The sequence below is a fragment of the Sciurus carolinensis genome, chromosome 8, assembly GCF_902686445.1.
Source record: "Sciurus carolinensis chromosome 8, mSciCar1.2, whole genome shotgun sequence".
Taxonomy (NCBI): Eukaryota; Metazoa; Chordata; class Mammalia; order Rodentia; family Sciuridae; genus Sciurus; species Sciurus carolinensis.
This window is the reverse complement of record NC_062220.1, coordinates 82,164,257-82,186,647: the sequence shown is the minus strand read 5'-3', so window position 1 is coordinate 82,186,647 and position 22,391 is coordinate 82,164,257. Positions and strand designations below refer to the sequence as shown.

General features: G+C 40.0%; 1 protein-coding gene across 2 annotated transcripts in view; it reads left to right on the top strand.

The window, feature by feature from the left end:
* Rapgef5 (Rap guanine nucleotide exchange factor 5) overlaps nucleotides 1-22,391 on the top strand; it is a 230,673-nt gene that overhangs the window by 17,112 nt on the left and 191,170 nt on the right. For both annotated transcript variants that reach the window (XM_047562082.1, XM_047562081.1), the window contains exon 2: nucleotides 20,575-20,625. In XM_047562082.1, coding sequence (XP_047418038.1) covers nucleotides 20,575-20,625 — 51 coding nt within the window. The remainder of the gene's footprint in view (nucleotides 1-20,574; nucleotides 20,626-22,391) is intronic.

Genomic DNA, 22,391 nt, shown 5'->3' with positions numbered 1-22,391 from the left:
GAATTTAACTGTCAGAAATATGACCAAAGGTTGTCTGTGTTCTATATAGAAAGTCTCCTTGATTCCCAAGACTCTTAAGAAATTACATGTAAAATTGTGTGAGTGTGTGTGTGTGTGTGTGTGTGTGTGTGTCTGTCTGTCTGTCTGAAAAAATCATCTTTTTTTTTTTTGGGGGGGGGGCGGTGCTGGGAATTAAACCCAGGGCCTTGTGCTTGCGAGGCAAGTACTTTACCAACTGAGCTATATTCCCAGCCCTGAAAAATCATCTTAATTGCATAAATTACCTTCTGTAAGAGGAAGAGGGAAAGAACAGGCTTCTTTTAGGACATATATTTTAAAATTTCCATGCTTTGTTCAGGGATGGAGAACAGGACTGCAGTCTGCAACCATCCCTGTGTCCCCCAGGCACTGCAGTTGGTGTTGGTTTGTGGCTTCCAGCAGATGGAAATGGATGCCCTGCCCCCTGCCCTTGTCCTCACATGGCATCTGCCAAGGGCCAGATCTCCCTCTTGAGGACCAGATAAACCCAGTGCCAGCTTCCCTCAAGGCCAGCCTTGGGTGAGGTGGAGGGAGATAAGGTGGGAAGCAAGGGAGCTGACTGGATATAAAGGAGGTGTTTATTCCCATTGTCCACTCCTGACTTTTCCACTTCTTAAATTTCTGTGTATTTTGGGTCCAGGAAATTCTGGCTTAATGATACTCATAGCTGCTTTTCCCAGGAGCCTCTGGTGGAACACTGTGAACTTCTGTAGCTGACCATGTGAAACTCCCCACCGTCCTGAAACTAAGAACAGCAACAAATACCACCATTCCTTCTTACACTAAGAAATTTCCTAAGAGCTGTTGATTCCTTCCAAGTGAGTTGAGGACGTGGCTCATTTATATGACACACATGCCCCTACACCTCCAGCCTGCACCTACTTCCCTCTGCTCCTGCCCCTTGTTAACTGACTTCGTCCTGGGGCTGGGTATGGTGGAGACTTGGGTTTGGGATGAGTCAGTCGGGGGTCTTGATTGCAGACAAGAGAAATGAATTCTGAAATTACTGGAAGGATTTTGGGATGCAGGTCAGTTTGAAGAAGGAAGAGAGAGAGAGAGAGAGAGAGAGAGAGAGAGAGAGAGAGAGAGAGAGAAACTGACTTCCAAAGGGAGAGACAGAGAGACTTCAAAAGGGGCAGGAACTAAGGGCATCATTCTCCAGGGAAGAAGACACAGGTGGAGAGATTCCAAGTACAGATGCTGGAACCAGCCATCCAGGGGTTCATTGCCAGTTACCAACTGAATGACCATGGGCAGTGACCTCTCTGTGCCACCAAAAATAGTCATGAATAATAAAAGCATTGTTATTTGCAAAATGTACTTAGAAAAGTGAGTGACAAAAGGGAGTATGTCAATGTTTGGTAAGTACCTACTACTGATTCAGCCTGTGTGTATATAGACGGTCCCTAACTTGATTTGACTCAAGATTTTTCAACTTCATGGTCCTGTGAAAGTAAACCACTTTCAGCAAAAACTATACTTTAAATCTTGAATTTTGCTCTTTTCCTGGGCTAGCGATATGCAACATGAGGCTGTCTTGTGATGCTGGCAGCAGTGCTGTAGCACCCAATTGGTCAGCAATCCCTGGGGGATAAGTGACAGTGGGAAATGTGCTGTGTTGCTAAGCTATGATATCCGACTGCTTAGGTGTGTTCGGTGCACTTTTTGACTTATGATATTTTCAATTTAGATGGGTTTATCACACAGGGTATAATTCCATGTTAAGATGAAGAGCATCTGGACATATGTATGTTGGCAAATGTTGCTAAGTAAATGCCAGGTTACACCCTAGGTTACAGGTGTCCCCTCTGTGCACCACCCTTCTCTGTTTGTAGCGACTTTCCCATATCATGCACTGCCAATCTTTGCTTAAGAACTACATTTCAATTCTTCACGGTTCTCTTAAAAACACCTTTTCTGAGACAACATTATTGGCAATTGAGGATACATAAAAGTTCTTGGTTGCTACTTTTTTTTTTTTTTTTTTTTTTTTTGTACCAGGGTTGGAACTCAGGGGCAGTTAACCACTGAGCCACATCCCCAGCCATTTTTATATTTAGAGACAGGGTCTAGCTAAATTGCTTAGGGCCTCACTAAGTTACTGAGGCTGTCTTTGAACTTGTGATCATCCTGCTTCAGTGTCCCAAGTGTCTGGGGTTATAGGCATGCACCCCCATGCCCAGTGGTTGCTACTCTTTGGGTTCTAGTTTTACCTTGCCACCTTTGTAGGTAGTCAATTTTTTTCTGCCACATGTGTCTTGCTTTCTGATACTGTTTTTATGATTATTGTTAACATCTCTTTTCTCTTTCCTCCTGTTATTTTTGCTAAATGAAAAACAGCCAAAATGGAAACTTGTAGAATGTAAATTACCTTACCTCTATAATAGTTTTTAGAAACTCTTCTCTTTTTAAAATTGTAGCATCAATAAAAAAAGAACAGGCACTTCTGCAGTACATGTTCTTTTCTTTCAGTTTGGTTCAAAGAAAATTACATCTATCCATTCTTTTGTTGAAATAGTCTTTTCTTTAAGGTAAGATTGTTAGTAGCATTGGTTATTCAGGCAAACCCAGAATACAGTCGATTTATAGAGAAACTTTACTTAAAAATCTTTGATGTGTATGTAGCCCATGTGTTGAATTGCTGTTTTGTGTCCTGAGATTGGTTAGCTGTACCCTTTCCCTGAGTGGCACACACCTAGAATATCTAGGTATATAGTCATTAGATCAGCCTGATTTTAAACATGTTAAGTTCTTAAATATTCATTTATTGAATATTTTGAAGATTCGAAGTAACTTTTAAAAAGTGACATTTTTTTTCACTGACAGTTTAACGTGAGAATCATAGAATCGACTTAATGCAATGCTAGTATTTAATAGGGCCCTGTATCCATATTGCATAACTTGATGAGCTCAGAGTTTAATCTTTCCTGGCAGGCATAAGGGGTTAATTAAAACTCTGTGTGCCTGTACCTATGTTTTTGTGACCTGGGTAACCATATAAAATATACTCCTCATGGTGAGTTGTAGTTAAAAAAAGATTTGAGGACTGGGGAGATAGCTCAGTTGGTAGAGTGCCTGCCTCACAAGCACAAGGCCCTGGGTTCAATCCCCAGCACTGCTAGGAAAAAAAAAAAAGATTTGAAAGCCAGCAACTGAAGAAAACAGGTACAGCATCTTCCAATATCTCTGCACATGATGTAGCAGTTGCTCTCTCAGGCATAGAAAAGTGTGAGAAAGTCAGAGAGAAGGTGGTTAAAGATTTAATGTATCACTTGATGCTGAATAGAACAGTAATTGTGTAGAGATGTTTGTTGTCCAGCTTGAGATACATAGGACTTAAGTGAGGGTTGTGAGAAAAGAATTGCCTGCCATGAGTCATGGGATTAATTTATAATTGGAACCTTTTCAAAAACACGTTTCCCATGTGTGTGAAATCTTGTCAGTAATAAGACATGGGGATGGCTGTTGAAAACCTTTTGTTAGCATTGAATCTGTACTTCAGAACCGTGGGTGAGAGTGGAGGGGGAAAGTGCTTTTCCAGGAAAAGGAAAGTCCTGTTCTCTGAAGTTGGAACAGTTCTCATTTTTACCTTCATATCAAGGCTTTATTTGTACCAATGACTTTTGGGCTGTATTTAAGTACACATTTGTAAGAAGAAACACGGGTACATAGTTGTGCTAATTAACTCCTGGAGCTTCATGTGCTCATGGTTGTGCTTCTAGCATTGCCATTTACAAACCTCACTGAGGTGAAGTAGTGGGTTTGACAAGTCGTAAGTCTCTGCGTGGCACCAGGCACAGCGATCTACAGGCAGAGTCCTGTAACAGAACTATCAGCCTGGAGGCTTTAGTTATGGGTTTAGTTGGTTTTGGAGATAACCATTTGCAACTACATTTGGAATTTCAGAATCCATCAAATATCGTTTTTAAGTTTATTTCTCTCTTTTTTTTTCCTTTTCTTTCCTTTTTTTTTTTGTTGTGGTTGTTGTTGTTGTTGAGCCCAGGGGCAGTTAACTTCTGTGATACATTCTCAGTCTTTATTATTATTTGAAATTTTGAGAACTGGCCCCATTAAATTGTCCAGACTGGCTTCAAACTTGTAATCCTCCAGCCTCCCCATCCCGAGTAGCTGGGATTACAGGCATGCACAACCACACCCAACTTTGTTTTTGTTTTTAATTATGGTTAAAAAAAACACATAAAATTTAACCTCTTAACCATTTTTCAATGTACAGTTCAGTACCATTAAGTACATTCACGTGGTCATATACCCGATCTATAAATCATAGGTTTAAAGCCAGATGGGTATAAAAGCTTTGTTAAAAGTATGCCTAAGATTTTAGTAATAGTTCAGTGTTCTGAGTTTTCCCCATTAAAAGGGTCTTCTAATTCATGACTTTCAAGTATATTATAGAAGTAAAAGGAAATCTTTGGTTACCTGTTCATTGTGGTCTCCTTTCTGAATGTACTTTTTTCTGGAAAGTTTTTGGTCAGCTGAATACCTCCTGAAGCTATTTTTGTTTCTAGGTCTTTTGTTTCAAGGAACACACATATTATCAAAACTCAAAAGGGTGAGACACACAAGCTTCTGCAGGCCTTCTACCCCAAAGAGGGGCATATCTCATAGAAGAAAGAGACTCAATCTTTCAGTTTTTATCTTCCATCTATGAGTTTTAAAATAGTTTCCATTCTAGCTTAGTAACTGCTCAAAAACAAATGTCCTAGTGATTTAATCTCATCCCCAGCAAAAGATTTGTGTGGAAAAGTAGTTAATTGCACGTGTATTTCAAGGATCTTTAAAAACCCCTTTCCTCCCATGGGTTGTTACTCTGCATGGTCTAACTCTGGAGCACTGACTTGTATCCAACTGGAGAGTTGGCATGCACAACCCAGAAGGAATGTGATGGACAGTGTAGGACTGTGAGGGAGGGAACAAGGGTGAATTCTTGCTCATGGCTATAATGAAGCCAGTGTCTTACATGTAAGGATCCCAATTAAAAAATTAAAAACTAAATTAAAATTAAATTTAAAAATTGATGTGCAATTTGCATATCCAACAGTGAGTAGTAAATGCGGTAACCGTACTCTGCAGTAGAGGAGGGATTTGGAATCTATTAGCAATACATTGACCTGTGCCTTCAGGTCATGTATTAAATGTAGCTGTCATATCATAACCCATTGCATAGCTCACACTCAGTCTTTTGAAGCTGTTCTAGAACTTGGTTGTGCACAAACAATTAAATTCAACTACTGGGAACTCAGCCAGTGAAATTATTGATATTTGACTTTGGGTTATTTCTTCCTGAATTGCTTTCTGTAGATGTTTTCAGAACTGACTGTTTGCAGGTAAATGGCAGGAGAAAGTCATCCTAAATACTTTAGCAAATTGGTCACAAAGTAGACTCCCCGAGCTTTGAGGTTATTAGAATGTTTCTACTTTGGACAGGACCCAATTTGTATCCAGGATGGGCCACACTTAGAAATATAAGGACTGCCTCCTATCTTCCCACTCTGCTGTTTCTGTTTGAATTTTCTCCATGGTTTCTCTCTCTCCTTTCCTTCTTGGAGGGCTCCATGCATGCTCCTGGGTCTCCTCCACACTCAGGTCTCTTCGGAGCAGGCAGAGTGACAGAATGGACTCCACTGAGCAGAAGGGGCATGAATAAGCTCATCCTCCCCAGCAGCAGCTTTAACCGTGTCCTGTCTGGAGTTCTCTCTCTTCCCCACCCATGAATATACTCAGAGCTCACTTGAGTTTGGATTTCTTTCTGACTGTAGACATAGTCTTAATCCTTTAAGTAATGAAGAGTAGCCATTTTCTTTGTGAATATTCCTTCATAGGGATGGTGGTCAGAGTGGAGATTTTATCTTGCTTTGTAGCTTTTTGCAGTGGGGGGATGGTACTGGGAATTGAACCCAGGGGTGCTTAACCACTGAGCCACATCCCCAGCCCTGTTGTATATTTTATTTATAGAAAGGGTCTTGCTAAGGTGCTTAGGACCTTGCTAAGTTGCTGAGGCTGGCTTCGAACTTGCGATTCTCCTGCCTCAGCCTCCTTAGCCACTAGAATTACAGGCATGTGCCACTGTGCCTGGCTGTTTTAACTTTTATTCCTGATTATAAGTATAATATATTTGGTTTAAAAATCTACTTAGTAGCCCAGTATATAAAGCCCATTATGTTATCATTTTGGTTTATACTGTTTTCTATTTAATTTGTTTTATTTCTTAGGTGGGTTCTCATCTTACTTTAGTTGTCTAAGCTGGTCTCAGGTGATTCTGCTTGAAGTATAGTTGATTTTATGCTGTTTCTTCAGTTTTACTTTTATTTTTCACTTTTCACCAGAAAAATTTCATGTGTCACAGCTCGCTAAAGCATGTGTAAGAGATGCATGTTTCATCTTGTACCCAGATGAAGGTGCAGGAAGGGATGAGGCCTGGGAGTGAGGGAATGGAGGGAGCACAGTGCTCTGGGGAAACGCGGGTTATAAAGCCCTTTGAGTAGCAAATGTACCCCAGCAAAAGGTCTCTTAATGTGTCTTGTGTTGGCTGAGCCCCTAGTCCTCTGCTTTTGGAATGTAGGGTGCTGTATTAACTTTAGGTCTTCCATCTGGAGACAGATAATCTGTCAGTGTTAACATATTTGAAAGCAGCCTCTTTTAAAAAATCAGGGTTGTGACTTACTCTAGCTGGGCTGAATAAAGTTAGGGAAGAAATTAAGTTTGTTAGCTCATTTAATTCAGATAGAAAGCAGGAGTATAGCTGTAGGTGTTAACAATGAAGCTTGATTACTCAGAGTGCTCTACAATGGGACCCCTCATTCTGAGGTATCTATTACAGTTATTCTTAAAAAGAAGGAGTGAATACAAAAATCTTATAGCTGATTTTGGGTCATTTACTGGAATATGTGTAAACTGGAATCAGAATGTGGCTTTCTTCTTAAATGATGAAAGAAAATAAAGAGGAGGTAAGGTATGTCCAGAAAGTTGTAGGTAATCACAGGTAGCTTCACGCTGAGGATTTGATAGCTCTAGTGTCGACCTCTCTACCGTTTTTCCTTTTGACTGTAGAATGAACTACTTTGGAGACATGGTTTTGCTTGACTTCCCCAACCAAGAAAGTAGGAGGCAACTTAACATCTAAACCTGATTAATACTGACAAGTCATTGGTAAACAGGCCAGCCGAAGAGGTTTAGAGAAGTAGTTTTTGTAGTTGTCAAATGTAGGTGATTAAACATTGAAACAGCCTTTTAATATACTATTTTCTGTTAACAGCAACAATGTGCTTTCAGATGATCATGGATGTTTAGCTAAATAAATAAATACATTTTATAGATTCCTTGGTCAGATGAGTTTGGGAAATACTGGATTAAACAGGTCTATTTGCCTTAACATGTTTAATAGAACTATGTGCATTTTTCATCCTTTTTTATTAATTTTTTTAGTTGTGAATGGACATTTATTTATTTATTTATTTATATGTGGTGCTGAGGATCAAACCCAGGGCATCACACATTCCAGGCAACCACTCTATCACTGAGCCACAATCCCAGCCCCATTTTTCTTCCTTAAGAAGAGAAAATAGAGTAAGCAACATCTTCAAGACTCTTTGCACATATAGTCCTTTTCAGGAGGACCTTTGTTAATATCTTGAGGGCTTTTGATTTTGGGGTGGAGCCTGAGAATCTGCATGGCCCAGAAGCATGCAGGTGAGGTTTATGGTGCTGGTCCACAGACCACACTCTGGAAGGGAGTAGGTGACTGTGGATTACTGCCACTTGGAGATTAGCTGAGATGGGTTCCAGGAAGGTGGTTACTAGGTGACTTTATTCACATTCCAGGAGTCTTATGGGAGGTTCCTAATGAGCAAGAACAGATTGGCAGTTGGTTGATGCCTGCTACCCTGGAAGGGGAATTTCCAGAGAGGACCAGAGATCCCCTTGAATTCTAGGATATCAGAACACACTGTGGTGACCTGCAGGGTATGGGTGCCTTTCTCATTCTGGCTGAAGGGACCACTGTGATGTTTGCTGGCACATAGCGAGTCTTTGTACCAGAGTGGAAAGTTGCAGGAAGAAGGAGGAAGAAACAATTTGACAAAAAGACTCTATGATGACTTATTAGAGGAAAAAAAAAAAAAAAAAAGAAAAAAAAAAGAAAAAAAGGATGTCCAGACAGGTTAGAAGGAATAATATAGTGAGTAACTGAGAAAGAAGGTGATTTGGTGAAGGTAGAAGAAAATCTAAATCAGCATCAAGGAGCTCGGAAGGATTAGGATAAACAGATGGCCTCTGACTCACTATGGTTCAGCTTCAGATTTTCTTGGCTTTATGATGGTTCCAAAGCAATATGCACTCAGTAGAAACCCTACTTTTTCAAATTTGGTCTTTTCCTGGGCTAGCTTTATATGGTACAATGTTCTCTTGATATGCTGGGCAGCTGCAGTGAACAGCAGCTTCCAGTCCACCAAGCAATCAGGAAGGAGAGCAATCAATAATGTAGTGTGTACTGTGTTGCTAAGCTAGGATGTTTGGGAGGTTAGGTGTATCAAGTGTATTTTCAACTTAGGATGAGCTTATCATGACATAACTCTATTATAAGTCAAGGGGCATCCACAAGGCAAGAAAGTTGTCAGCATCGAAGCAGTACAATAGTAATCAGGCTCTTACCATTAGAGAGAAGGAACCTCTGCAGAAAGGACCCTATTATGAACCCTGCACTTTGTGGAATCTGATTTCATCAAATAAAGAGAAGTGATAGGGTGTCATAGCTGGAAACATTAAACATCACTGAATACAGCACAAGATGTGAATGAAATTCCAGTTCTTTAGTATTACTGTTCAAATGTATTAGAAAAGTAGAAGGAAGTGAAAGAGACCAGTGTGGCTATACAGTGAACTTTTGAAGGACCTCAGATTTTAAGAAGACATGCATGCATGAGGGAAGAGGGTCATGTGACTCAGAATAAAGTCTCACAAACCCATAAGACTCAAGTTCCAACAAACTTGGGTATTGTGAAATAAGTGAAGTGAAGAACAAAGCTAACAATTTTATCTGTGATTAACGCAAAAAAGAAGGAAGGCATAAGCCTCCTTCTTGTGGCAGAGTAAGATGTTAACCAATGAGAGACACTAGCCTTATCTCTCAAGAGGAAAATTTTTTAAAACTGGAATTCTACCAGATAGAAATAAAGTCCCTAACTACCCTAGATGACCTCAAGGGAACTAGAAAAATGACCTTCTGTGATCCCTAGAGTCTGCAATGTGGGATTACAGCACTGCTGTTAGGATTATTGGCAGAATTACAGAGGATCGGTGTCATAACCCTGGGAGAATGCATGTCATACATTTTTAAAGTTGTATAGATGAATTTGAAGACTACTAGTTTAATTTTGATACTCTTGAATTCTAAAAGGAATTCTTAACTAAAAGACTCAAGAGGGGCTGGAGTTGTGGCTCAGTGGTAAAACACTTGCCTAACGTGTGAGGTTCTGGATTTGATTCTCAACACCACATGTGAATAAGTAAATTAAATTAAAGATCCATAGGCAACTAAAAAAAATATTAAAAAAAAGATTTAAGAGCCCCAAGGAAGATGCGTAACCAGGAGTGGCTGTGGATTTGAGGTGAATTATAAAGTTTTCACTTGTCAGCCTCCAGGTAAAACTTTTGTTTATATCGCAGTTGACTGTACCTGGAGTTATAAACAGTGGTGGTAGTAAGCTGCCACTGACAGAAACCCACAGCAGCTCTGTACCCAACTGGCAAAGTGTCCTGACTCTAAGCACTTTAACAACAAGTTAGCTTTTATTTCCAAGTTAGCCCTTCCAGACTCCCAAGTATGGGAAATGGGACCTAAACTCATGGGTCAAGTGCATGAATGAAGTAACCCATGTCCAGGAGGTGCTTGGTGTAAAAGCCCTAAGAAGGTTGCAATTAGGAGGATTTTCTTTAGCATGCATCCTATTTTCCCTTTTGACCAGGAGGAGCCTTGGTGAGACGATTCTCTCTTGGTATGCAGAGAATTTTGAAAGAGTTCCATGGACCTATCTTTGTGACATGACACTCTGCCATGTCCTAGAGATGTGGGTGAAAAATAGGATCCTCTTCTCTGAGAAGTTTACAAGCTAGTAAGGGAGACCCACACTCCTGTATCTGCTCATGGCAAAGTTCAAAGAGTACTGCATAGTAAGGCAAGTTAACATGTACCAAGTACTCGCCTTGCAGGTACCATCCTGAGCTCTTTAACTTAATTTTAAGTTAGTGGTTCTCAGGACCCAATGCATTAGCATTCTTTCGGAACTTGTTAGTAATGCAGATTCTCAGTCCGCACCCTAGATCTACTAAATGCAAAACTCTGTGTAGGGGCCCAGCAATCTGTTCAATAAGCCCTCTAGGAGATTCTGATGATGCATGCTGAAGTTTGAGAGTCACTGTCTTAAATAAATTATTCTTTATAACATTATGAACAGTTTTTATCTCATCCACTTAAAGAGATAGAAACAAAGGCCTAAAGAAGTTAACTTGTCCAAAGATATACTTTTTTAAGAGGTACAGATGGGTTTTGGACTCTAGCAGTGTGAACCCAGAGCTCTACTCAACGGCCATGCAAGACTGCCTTCCAGAAGGTGCAATGCACAAAGGAAGGGGCTGTAGACTCCAAAAGGTGAGCAGAGCTAAGAAAGGTTTGAACAGGGATAAAGAGGGCATTTATGAGAACTGGGTTTTCCCCACTTTACAAATGTTTAATGAGAATTAGCTATATGCAGCACATCATGTTAGACACTGTGGACATTTGAGTGCAACATAGACCCTGTCTTTTTAAAATTCTTATAATGAATCAGGAAATCCAAATATAATCTGGAATCTAAAGTGCTTTGGAAACACATAAATGAATTCTAAAGGGTGATTTGAGCATATATGAATGCATTTCAACAAACTATATGAAAAAAATGTATGAGAGAAAGTCATTCCAGGCAAAGAAAATATCATGTGCAAGATTCAGATGTTTGAAACAACATATTGTACTCTTGAATTTACTAGTATTTGTGTATATTTGGCCCTTATTATTAGTTTTATGCAGTTTAGACTTGTCTAGATTGTGATATAGATTGGAAGTTCCTGTTTTAAAATGAGTCAGGAATAAAACTCCTTTTCCATCTGTTTTTAAAAACCAGGGTATTGAATTATGACTGATGCTCAAAAAGCTGTACGTATTTAATATAACCTACTTGGTGAATTTGGAAATAAGAATATACCTTGTTTTAATCACTATAATCTAGGTCATGAACCCATTGATCCCTTCAGAAGTTTCTTCCATTCTTCTTTATTATTTTTGGTGATAATATAAGATCTACTTATTCTCTTAGCAAAATTTTAAGTATACAATGTAGCATTGTGAACTGTAGGTTCTATGCTATATAGCACATCACTAGGACTTCTCATTTTGTGTAACAGAAACTTGGTATCTTGGTATGTAGAGAATTCTGAAAGTGTTCCATGAACCTATCTCTGTGACATGATACTCTACCATGTCTAGGGATATGGGGGAAAAAGAGGGTTCTCTCCTTTGAGAAGCTTACAAGCTAGTAACAGATACCCACACTTCTGTATCTGCTCATGGGAAAGTTTGACGAGTACTGCACAGTAATGTGAGTTCATAAGCACTGAGCATTCACCTTGCAGGTACCATTCTGAGGTCTTTTACTTAATTTTAAATTAGTACCATTTGACTGGTACCTCCCCTCACTTTTTGTTTTGATCTTAGGTCAAAACATTTTTGGCTGCTATTTCTTTTAATGTAACATAGTGAAGAGGAAAATGTGCCTTAAACCTTGCTGGAGGAAAGAATCTGAAATTGCAGAGGTAATTTTGGTGAGACAGATCAAATGCTACAGTATGCTGCTGGGGAGAACATAGAACTCATCTTGCTCTGTGAATTCCATCTAGACCAGGATTAGTGAAGCTTTTCTGTAAAGGGACAGATAGTGAGTACTTTGGGCTTTGCTGTCCACTACTTAATTCTGCTGCTGTAGTAGGAAACAGTCAGGCTTATATGTAAACATATGGCACCCATGTTCCAATAAAACTTTATTTATAAAAATAGGTAGCAATGGGGTTTGGTCCATGGGCCTCTAATTTGAGTTCCTAGCTGTCTTACATAGTTCAGGTGAAATAAGTTCTGGAATGGGCCAAGTCACCCCAGAAGTACCTTCCTAGTACCATTTGTGTATCTTAGTTGAGTAATTGAGAAATAAGAATTAGAACTAGATTTCTAAATTCTTCTTTCCACTGGAAGACTACTTATCACCCTTAATATGTTGTGACTTTCAAAATTTTATGCACAGTTTGACAAGAAACATCTAAGAGACTAATTTGTTTCCAATTGCCAAGGAAGGAAAGAAAAGTGACTACTTCAAGTTGTGTTTGTTTTTCTTTTTCTTTTCTTTTTTTATAACAGGGCTGGGGATCACACCCAGGGCCTAACACATACCAGGCAAGTACTATATACCTCAGCTCCAGCTTCCTTCCTTCCTTCCTTCCTTCCTTCCTTCCTTCCTTCCTTCCTTCCTTCCTTCCTCCCTCCCTCCCTCCTTCCCTCCCTCTCTCCCTCTCTCTCTCTCCCTCCCTCCTTCCCTCCCTCCCTCCCTCTCTCCCTCCCCGGAGATTGAACCAAGGTGTATGTTACCACTGAGCTACATCCCCAGCCTTTTCATTTTTCTGAGACAGTGTCTTGATAGATTGCTGAGGTTGGTCTCAAACTTGCAATCTGCCTGCCTTAGACTCTCTAGTTGCTGGGATTACCAGGCATGTCATCCACTATGCCCGGCAATTCAGTTTTCTCATTTCTAACATGTGAGTAATACAGGAAATGAAAAGAGTACTTTTTTTTTTTTAGCTATTGAAGACCTACACAAAACAACTTGTGTTTTTCACTATGAAGTCATGGTCTTCTTGTGACTCTTTAAATTTTAAAGCAAGCACATGTTACTCAGCATATAGCTGTGTATAGATACATTCTATGCATGATCACTTAAAGCAGGGTTGATTGAGGCAGGACAGAGGTGGCAATGGGCTTAGCAGATTTTGACCTGAGAGTTCAGGGATTACTAGACATAGTGCCATCAGGAAAAGTCACCACTGGACAGTCAGCTCTTGCCATACATCATAGAAGAGCCTAGGCTTTCAGAAGGCATAAATCCCACTGGGGTTTATGAGACTGAGGAAAGATGGCAAGGAACCACAGGTGGAGCCAGGAGCCTTTCTACTCAAGTGGCAGGTATAGGCAAGTGCTGTAGGTTTGGAGGAAGAGATTAATCCTGGAGGCTCAGGGCTTGGATGGGCTTTGTGTTTCACTAGTGTGGATTGAAGGAGGGGCAGGGTGCCGAGATGTGGAGAACTGCACAGGGCAGAGTGGTGGCAAGGGCTTGGTGCAGAGGTAAGAAGGCCTGTGGCTTCAGAGGACCTGCTTCGCTAATGCAGAGCTTCTAGAAGAAAGGTGCAGGCAGGGACTGTGTGGCAGACTGGTGAGGGTGCTGACTGCAAGGTCGAAACTCGCAACAGTGAGTGGCTGGAGCCCTGGGGGTGCGGGGAGCTGTTTTGTTTTTGTTTTTGTTTTTAATGAGGTGATATGAAAAGATATGTTTAAGGGAGACTGATCTGATTTGTGTGAAGGTGCTGGAGGCCAGAGCAGGCAAGAAAGCCAGTAGGTAGAGGTGTCTGTCCCTTGTGTATCCTGAGGAAATCATGTTGAGGGCAGTACAGCATTTAGCAAAGAAATAAACGCTGTATTTGGGAATGATATTTGAATGTTTTCCTGAGCTTGCACTTGCAGGAATGAAGGAGGCCATTACTTTAAAACAAAACAAACAAAACAACTTTTATTTAAAAATAATTTTACTCTGAAAAGTTTCAAAAATAGTACTAAAGGGAGTTCCCGTGGGACCGTCCTCAGATGCCCCCAATGCTAACATTTTTACACAACTTCATGTGTACAGTTCTCAAACGCGATATTGATCTATGCTCTAAAATTCAGACTTGTTCACATTTGCCCGTTGTGCTACTAATCTTCTTGCCCTAGATCAGGGACATACAGTGCTCTTGGTTGGCAGTTTTGTTTGGTCTCCAATCTGGGATACTTCCTCAGTTTCTTTTGGCTTCTCCAAAAGCTAACAATTTTAGCAGAGTTCAGGCTAGTTATTTTAATGAATGGCCCTCATTTTGGAGTTGTTGGACATTTCCTTATGAAATTCAGCTATGCATGTTGACAAAAATACCATTAAAATTGCTCACCTCAGTTTTGACATCAGGAGATAGATGATGTCATCATGTCTCCTGATAGGCCATGGTTTTTATCACTTGATTAAGGTGGTATCTGCTAAGCTCCACTGTAAAGTGACTATGTTCTCCTCTGTACATACTAAGTATCTTGTGAAGAGATACTTTGACACTGTGCAAATATCCTGTATCTCATTTTAGCATGCACTGATGATTCTTGTCTGCAGCATTTATTATTGTGGTATTTTCCTAATAGTGATTTTGTTTTCCCTCTTTTATTGCATTTAGTAACTAGAATTGTTCTGTGAGGAAAAGCTGTCTTTTCTCCCTCATTCCCATTTATTTATTCAATTATTTCTTTACATCAGTAGAGATTCATGGATAGTTATCCAATACTTTCATTATTTATTTTGTTGCTCAAAGTGTCCCAGATTTGAACAGTAGGAGTTACTTCAAGTTGGCTGCTGTGGGAAGGGTCCAGGGGTAGGTTCATATTATGAAAATAGGAAATTTGGTGACAAGTGGAGGTAAACTTGCTAATTTAAGTTTTTTCTTTTTTTTTTTCTAAACCTTGAGTTACTAGATTCCTAAATTTTAAAGGATTTTCTGTGATTACATTAACCAGGAAAGCCCACCCTAGCAGGCTTGTTTATAAAGATAACCAAAAAGAAATAATTTCTCAAGGACTGAATAAAATCAAATTGATGAGGCTTTAGGGTTTGTTTCCATTGTACCTAGAATGTATATTTTCCCAGAAGCTTTGGGTTCTTGCTGATTTATCTTCCTCGGTGGGTAAGATTATGAAATGTTTTTAAGTATCCCCAGAACTCACTTTCCTTTTCAATTGTAGCTTTTAAGTAGGGAGCTGTGTTTATACTAGAAGGGAGCCATTTAATACTGAGAAATCAAAATTAAGTTTGATGCTGGGATGCCATTAAATAGACATGCCCTTTCAGAAGGTACAGAGGTACTATGCTGTGGTGGCAGACGTGAAGATACTTTGGTTTAGGGCTGTGTCTAGGATGGGATCTATGGAAACTCATACCACACGAGCAGGTGCAGGGTGAGATTTGCCTAACAGCAGCTCTTTGTTTTGCCTGAGTCTCTTGGAGTCTTTGCCTCAGATCCCAGAGCTGTTGGCAAATGACTTGCGCCCGCCTTCCTTCAGCAGGTGGTGCGTGAGAGGTGACATCAGGAGTGCTCCAAGCCCCATGGCTGAAACAGGTGAGGAGAGGATCAAACTGCCATTCTCAATAACTTATTTTTATAGTTTTACTTAAACGGGGCTGCACATTAGAACCACATCGGGAACTCAGAGAAAAAGAGATTCTCGTTCAGTATGATGGGACACTGGATTGGCATCAGTTGCCTGAAGGAAATGTAAATAGGTGGTCTTATTTACCTCTGGGGCTGAGAACCACTGGATCTCGCAGAGACGATTTGTGACTTCTTGATGTAGTTAGATACACTTAGTAGTAACTAAAGATAGGCTTGGATTGCAAACTGGGCAAAAATTTTAACCTCTCTTACGTCTGCTTTTGTCATCTGCAAAGTAATATTAGTAGGGCCTACCTTGTAGTTTTTTAAGGATGAAGTGATATGATGCAGGCAGAATACTTAGTCTGGTCTCTGGCACATAGTAGAAACTCTAATACTATTTATTTTGTAACATGTAGCATGTTCTAATAGAGGGTGACTTTGGAATCAATCAAAATTTTGTCTTGGTCTTGACTCTAACTTTCCAGTTCTGGGACCTTAAATAAAACATATTGTTTCTCTGATTCTCTGTCCTCTTACCTGTGAAAATAGGAATAGGTGTGTACAATATAGGGCAGTGCTTAAGACAAGAGGTGCCTTTTTTTTTTTTTTCTTTTCTGTCACCTTCCTTTTGTTCTGCTTTCTTATCACATCACAGGGCAGTGGAAAAATATAATTTCAAGAACATCATTGACTGGTGTGGCCATGCTATGTTGAGATGTTATTACAAATGGTCTTTTTGGCCGTGACTGGCTATTGTCTTGGACTTGTTCCTCGGATCCCTGAGGAAATGGTTATGGACCCAAATTGCAAACAGAGCTGACAGAAAGTGTTGTGGTTCCCTGCCCTTCCATCTTAGCAGCTGGCTCCTGTCTCTAGTTTTCCTTGCACTGAACTAACTTGTGATGCCTGTGCAGTTCTCAAGCCCACAGACTGCCTGGAATTCTGTCCTTTTAATCTTAATCAAGCTTTCATTGAGATGCAGGTTTATCCTGGGACTATGAAAGGACCCACAGTCTCAGAAATCTGCTGGTGAGTTTAACAGATCACCACCTTTATTCTATTCTATAACCTCTTAAACTTGTTGTGCCCATCAGTTACTTATAGAAGCATTTTGTATTCCTAGGTTTCTAAGAAATTCAAATGTGCTTACTCTACCACTCCATCTTCATATTCTATTTGACCACCCAGAATGGGAAAAGGGATAGTGGTTGAAGGTGACAAAAAGTTGTATCATGAGCTGAATTCTTGCATTATCAATAAACTGGTAGTTCTTATTGGTTCATGTTGGTAACAAGGGCAGGTTATACTTCTGTGACTGCTGAAGTGTGACTGTTGAAATCCTTCTCCTTTCATTTCTTTTACTCTTTGGTCACCTAAGTTACTGGACCTATGGACTAAGGCATCCCCTTTAAGATCTGGTGAAATATGTTCAGCAAGATATTTCTAGCACCTTCGGAATGAATTCCATGTGTGGTTCAGACCCAGCTTCATGGACTCTTATAGTTTAAATTGAGTAGGCACTGAACTAAAAAAATGGTAACGTATTATTCATCACTTATCCTTTTGAGTTGTGCCTTTATTTTTTCTTGAAGTCCATTTGTGATTGCAGTTTTCTAATAAATGTTGAAAATATAAAGTCTGCCTGGAATCATTTAGGGAACCATGTTCTGTGGTTCATTAAAATGGAAAGGAAGAGAAATAAATTAGAAGTAAAATTCGTTTTCATTTGTGTTGTTCATATTCTTCTCTCTGTGGGGTGTATGATTCTTTGGTGAGAGAGTCATCCAGATTACATAGCTCTAGGCTGTTGGAGGTAAGAGGAAAGGAATCATCGCCGTGCCAGTGTGCTGCGCCTAGGAGATGCTGTGTTGAGGGCCTTTAAGAGGATGCTTGACCGTGGCAGATAGCCACCCGAGATGACAGAGCAAACTGACAGGAAAATCAGGACCAAGGAGGAGAATTCTTGGATTTAAAACATTCTTTAAGTCTTGTATCTTCTGATAAAGGAGTCGTGTAAACAAGGGATGGTTTAGCAGGTACAGTCAGCACACACTCATAATCCCAGCGACTTGGGAGGCTGAGGCAGGAGGATTGCAAGTTCAAGGTCAGCATTCACAACTTAGTGAGAACCTATCTCAAAATAAAAAATAGAGGACTGAGGACATAGCTCAGTCGTGGAGTGTACCTGTATTCAATCCCCAGTAGTGCATGTGCCTGCGTGCGTGCATGCGTCACACACACACACACACACACACACACACACACACAAAGAGGGATAGTTTCTTTTTGTTGTATCTATTTCTGGAAGTGGCCACAGTACCTGACAAGGAGCTCAGTAGCTTCTTCATAAATATGAAATGAATGGAAGTAAGTTACCACTGGAGCTTTGAGAAGAAGCCCTGGACTGCTGAGGGGAAAAGGGAAACCAGGAGATTCAAAGGTGGGAGGAGAACAACTTGAGTACTTGTGTATTCAGGGAAGGATATTAAGAGGGGGTTGCACTTTCTAGGGTATTCTTGGGATGTTCTCCCAGTAAATGCTCAAGAGCAGTCCCCCAGGTGCATAGAGCAGCAGCCAGTAGGCCCATGGGTTCCTCACATAAAATTAACTAGTAGTTCTTTCTTAATACCTGTTAAAAATGAGGTAATGGATAAAATAACCCTCATGTTATTTTTTTTCTTCTTACTTCTTTGGTCTTTGCTATTTTTGATCAGTTTGAAAACTAACAAAATGGTTTCTACAGAGCTACAGAGTTAGAAGAGTTATTTTAAGTTTAAGGGGTCAGTACTTTACTGAGATCCCCAAAGAGCCCTGTGGCTTCCCCCCAGCTCAGTGGACAAATTTGAGAACTACTGTTCTCAAGTGTTAATGAAACAGAGCTCCCCTGGGACCTGTTAAGTGAGGGCTTCACGGGAGCTTCTGACAACAAATATAGGAATTGTGTCCTATAAAAGACAGTTCTTATTATGTTACTCTCCATTCCCTGTGGGCTAGCAGCTTATCTAGCAGTGTTATCCATTCAGTATAGAAGAATCCCATTGCTTTATCTACTCACCTTACCGATCTTTGGATACAAGCCATCCATGGGGGATGTTCTGTTAAGTGGGATTGTGTGTCTGTAATACTAGTGTGGAGACAGCCAGATTTAGGGTGGCAGCAGAGAGAAGGGCAAATGGTTTGTTTTCTTTTGTGAAAAATACCCCTGCCTAGTTTTGTAGAACTTGTTTCTACCTAAAAATTTCTCTCTTTAACTATACCATGTGAAGGATTTCTTTTTTGAGCTAATTCAGGCAATTAGAAGAGCAATAAAGATTGTTAGTTCTGGTCTGCCATATTTTTTAAAAATTCTTCTTGTTTAGGAGGGAAATAATTTAACATGATTCATTTTCATGTTATACATCTGGCACATATGCAAGTTTTAAAAATAAATGAATATATTACCTAGGTCAGGTGACAAAAGGCCTCGGCAAGGCCAATTGGGAATGTGTAGAGAGTAGACCAGAACAGTGGGGATTCAAAATGGGTTACCTACCTTATAACATTTATTTTCTTTGATGCAAGTTGTACATCTTTAGCAGAGCATCAGTTGACATTTCTGAATAAAGAGTCAATAATTTTATTTCAATTTAATTAAAAGATAAGAAGTGTGGGAGTTATGTGGAGTGGGCACAGGGCAGAATGGAAATTCTCTTTTTAGGCTAAAGTTTGGTAGAAGGTTCAGATACTGGTGGTGTATATTTTGTAAATTTAGCAAATTATTCTAAGAAGTGGAGGCGGCAGGCTAAAACCTCTGGGCTGTCAAAAGACTGCAAGCTTTGGAATGGAGGTATAAAGAGCTTTTAAACATAGACTGGAAGTTCAGTAAATGTTAGGTTCTCTGTTCTTTTCCCTGTACTGCGACAGGAAGTGATAATCGTTCTCCATTGTGCTCAGGCATGTGTGGGTGATGGTGCTGCTTATGAGATTGTTGGGGAGGAGAAATTAGCTCATGGAATACAAACCATTCAGCAAATACTTATTTGGTTGATATGGATATATGGATAGCTAAAATAAATAGAAAAATAAGCATCTTGATGTAAGGTTGTGTGCTAGATGTTGTGAAAACCAAGCAATCAAGGTTCCAACACTCCCTTAAGGAGCCTGTGGATTCCATGGGGGAAGGCTTGCACAGTGCAGAGCACCCAGGGACTACTGTGAGCATAAGAGTAAAACAAAGAGCTCCAAAGAAGAACAAAACCCTGTGGGAGGAGCTTTGCTCAGGAGGCCATGCACACACCTAGGCTTTGAAGTCAGTGGGATTCAGGGAATCATCAAGGAAAATGGAAGTTTTTAACATGCAGAATGGTGTGATCCAAGGCAGGGGTATGAGTGGCATGCTCTTCTGACAAGTAGATCTTACTCAACTGGAGAAGATTGTGGGGAGAGGGACAGAGAACACTTGAAACCTCTTGGAGGCAGGCTGCGGTGGGGCCAGTGGCGTAGGGTTCACTCCCATAAGCAATAAAGCACCCCCTGTATGTGGAAGGGGTGGTTTGGGGAGCTTAGTTGAGGTTGACAGGATGACTTGAAGCGGGGGTGACTAGAGGGCAGAGGAATCCACTGAGAAGCTAACACTTCAGCTGAGGCAGACAGTGATGAGGGTCTGAACGGAGCAGGTGAAAATGGAAATGAAAGTGAATGGAATCCCAGTCACATTAAGAATAAAGTGATGAGTTCAGAATCCCAGACTTTCTATGGTGCTTTCGTTGTTTGTACTCCCAGTTTGGGATCTGGTCAAGTGGAATGTCCTGAGGCCCTTTTGGTATGAATGTTGATCAGAATAAGGAAGAATAACACCCTGTCAGAAAAAGGAAGCTAATCCCATGTGGTCCATGACTGAGATTTAAACTCAATTTTTAGCAGGTATACTTCCTGGACCTGCCATTGTTGCATGTGTCTTCTCTTTTGTTACAAAGGTTTACTTGATTCTAACCTCTCCTCTTGTTTTTCCTCTTAAAATAGACTCTGTCAAGAAGAATTTCCAATCCGTACCTTGAACATACTCCTTCTCAGGTATGATTTTTCATTTTTCTTTCTCTTACAGCATTTTCTGTAACAATGATTCACAATTTCTGGTGCAGAATTCTTCAGTTATTGCTGTCGCCTCTGCTCCTGACCTCATGGGGTTTTGCAGGGATTCTGCAGTGATTTTCTCTCCACCAAGGATGACACGGTGAAGGTGTTTGAGATGCTCTGAACGTTGTGTCATGATTCAGGATGTTCACAAGATGGGTGTGGGTGATTCCCATTTTCCACACCCTTTATATGAATGCATTATCAATGCAGCAGAGTAGATATGTAATATATTTTTCAATTTTCTCTATTGATAGAAACAGCATATTTTGCAAATAGTGTAAGATGTATGCGTATAGTTATCTACTGGAGGGGTACTTCCTGTGTGCTCATTGCTGAGAAAGGACAGGGACATCTTCCCCAGGTTGCATGAAAGAATCAGTTGACAAACATTTACATTCTCTAGGATCTCAGGAGACTGAGCTTTCTGAGGGCAAGAATGTTTTCTACCTTGTTCCCCATTGTATCTGCAGCATCTAGAAAAGTCCTGATACTGGCAGTTGCTCAACCCATGTCTCTTGAATGACTGACTGAATGAACCTCCTAGGATGTCAGGACTAGTCGAGTGTCAGCTGACTCATACCTCTTCCTTGGTAATACTTTCTGTCATCTGACTTGTTCCAGGTTTTGATTTTTTAAAAAATATTTTAACATGTTAAAAATAAATCACTTCCTTTTCACTTTCTCATCAGGTTGCATTTTGGTGATGGTATTGTGTTGATTAAAGAAGTATAAGAGCGTGGTTAACATGTTCCCTGTCAGGTTATCATCAAGAGATTATCAATTTATTTGCTTCAAGAGAAGATACATAATGTTTTGTTGGTGCAAAAGGAGTTTACCAAGAGTGCTGGGGACATAGCCACATGGTAGAGCACTTGCCTAGTAGGCATGAGCCTGGGTTTCAATCCCAACCACCACCAAAAAAAACCATATTTTTTAACCAGAAACATTTAAAAAGATGTAAACTTGCATCCACCAAGATATATAAATTTTCATGAGTATTTACCTTATGCAGACAGCTCATTTTTATTTAGCCTCCTTTGCTTATGAGATAGCTGTGTGCTATGGAGAAAGGTGCAATTAGAAAGAAGGAAGTTTTAAAAAGTAGGACCGAGACTTCTCTAGAGCCGAGAAGTGCCCTCCTTCATTCCTGAGAATCATAGACTCCTATGAGGGAATTCAAAGATTAAAAAAAGAAGCTAAATGAAATTTTTATCTGATAGATGAAATCGTGAAATACTATAGATGAAACCAGGATGCTTGGAATTAGCTGTGAGTTCAGCAGCTGAATGAAGCTTCGGAGCAAAACAGCCTGCTGTCAAATTGTGTCATGGTTCAAGATGTTCACTGAATAAGGAAAAAATTATTTTCCCATCTTCCAAGACCTTTATATGAATGCATTATCAATATGGCAGAGTTAGTATATAAGTATTCTTCAACTTACTGCAGTGATAGAAAAAACTATATTTAAATATAGTGGGTATTTTACACTGAAAACTTTGTGTTTTAAAAGAAAATTATTTATAATTATATTTAGGAAAAGTACGTTAGCATTTGGAAAATAGTTATTATAGCTTAATAGCATAAGTGGACCAGTAGCTAAAATAAAATGAGGTAATTATAGGTCTATAGCTACATAGGCTAAAATGTGTCTCAAGCTTAGGGATTTGGTCATGATTTTTTATATATAGCATGCTATTGGGAGC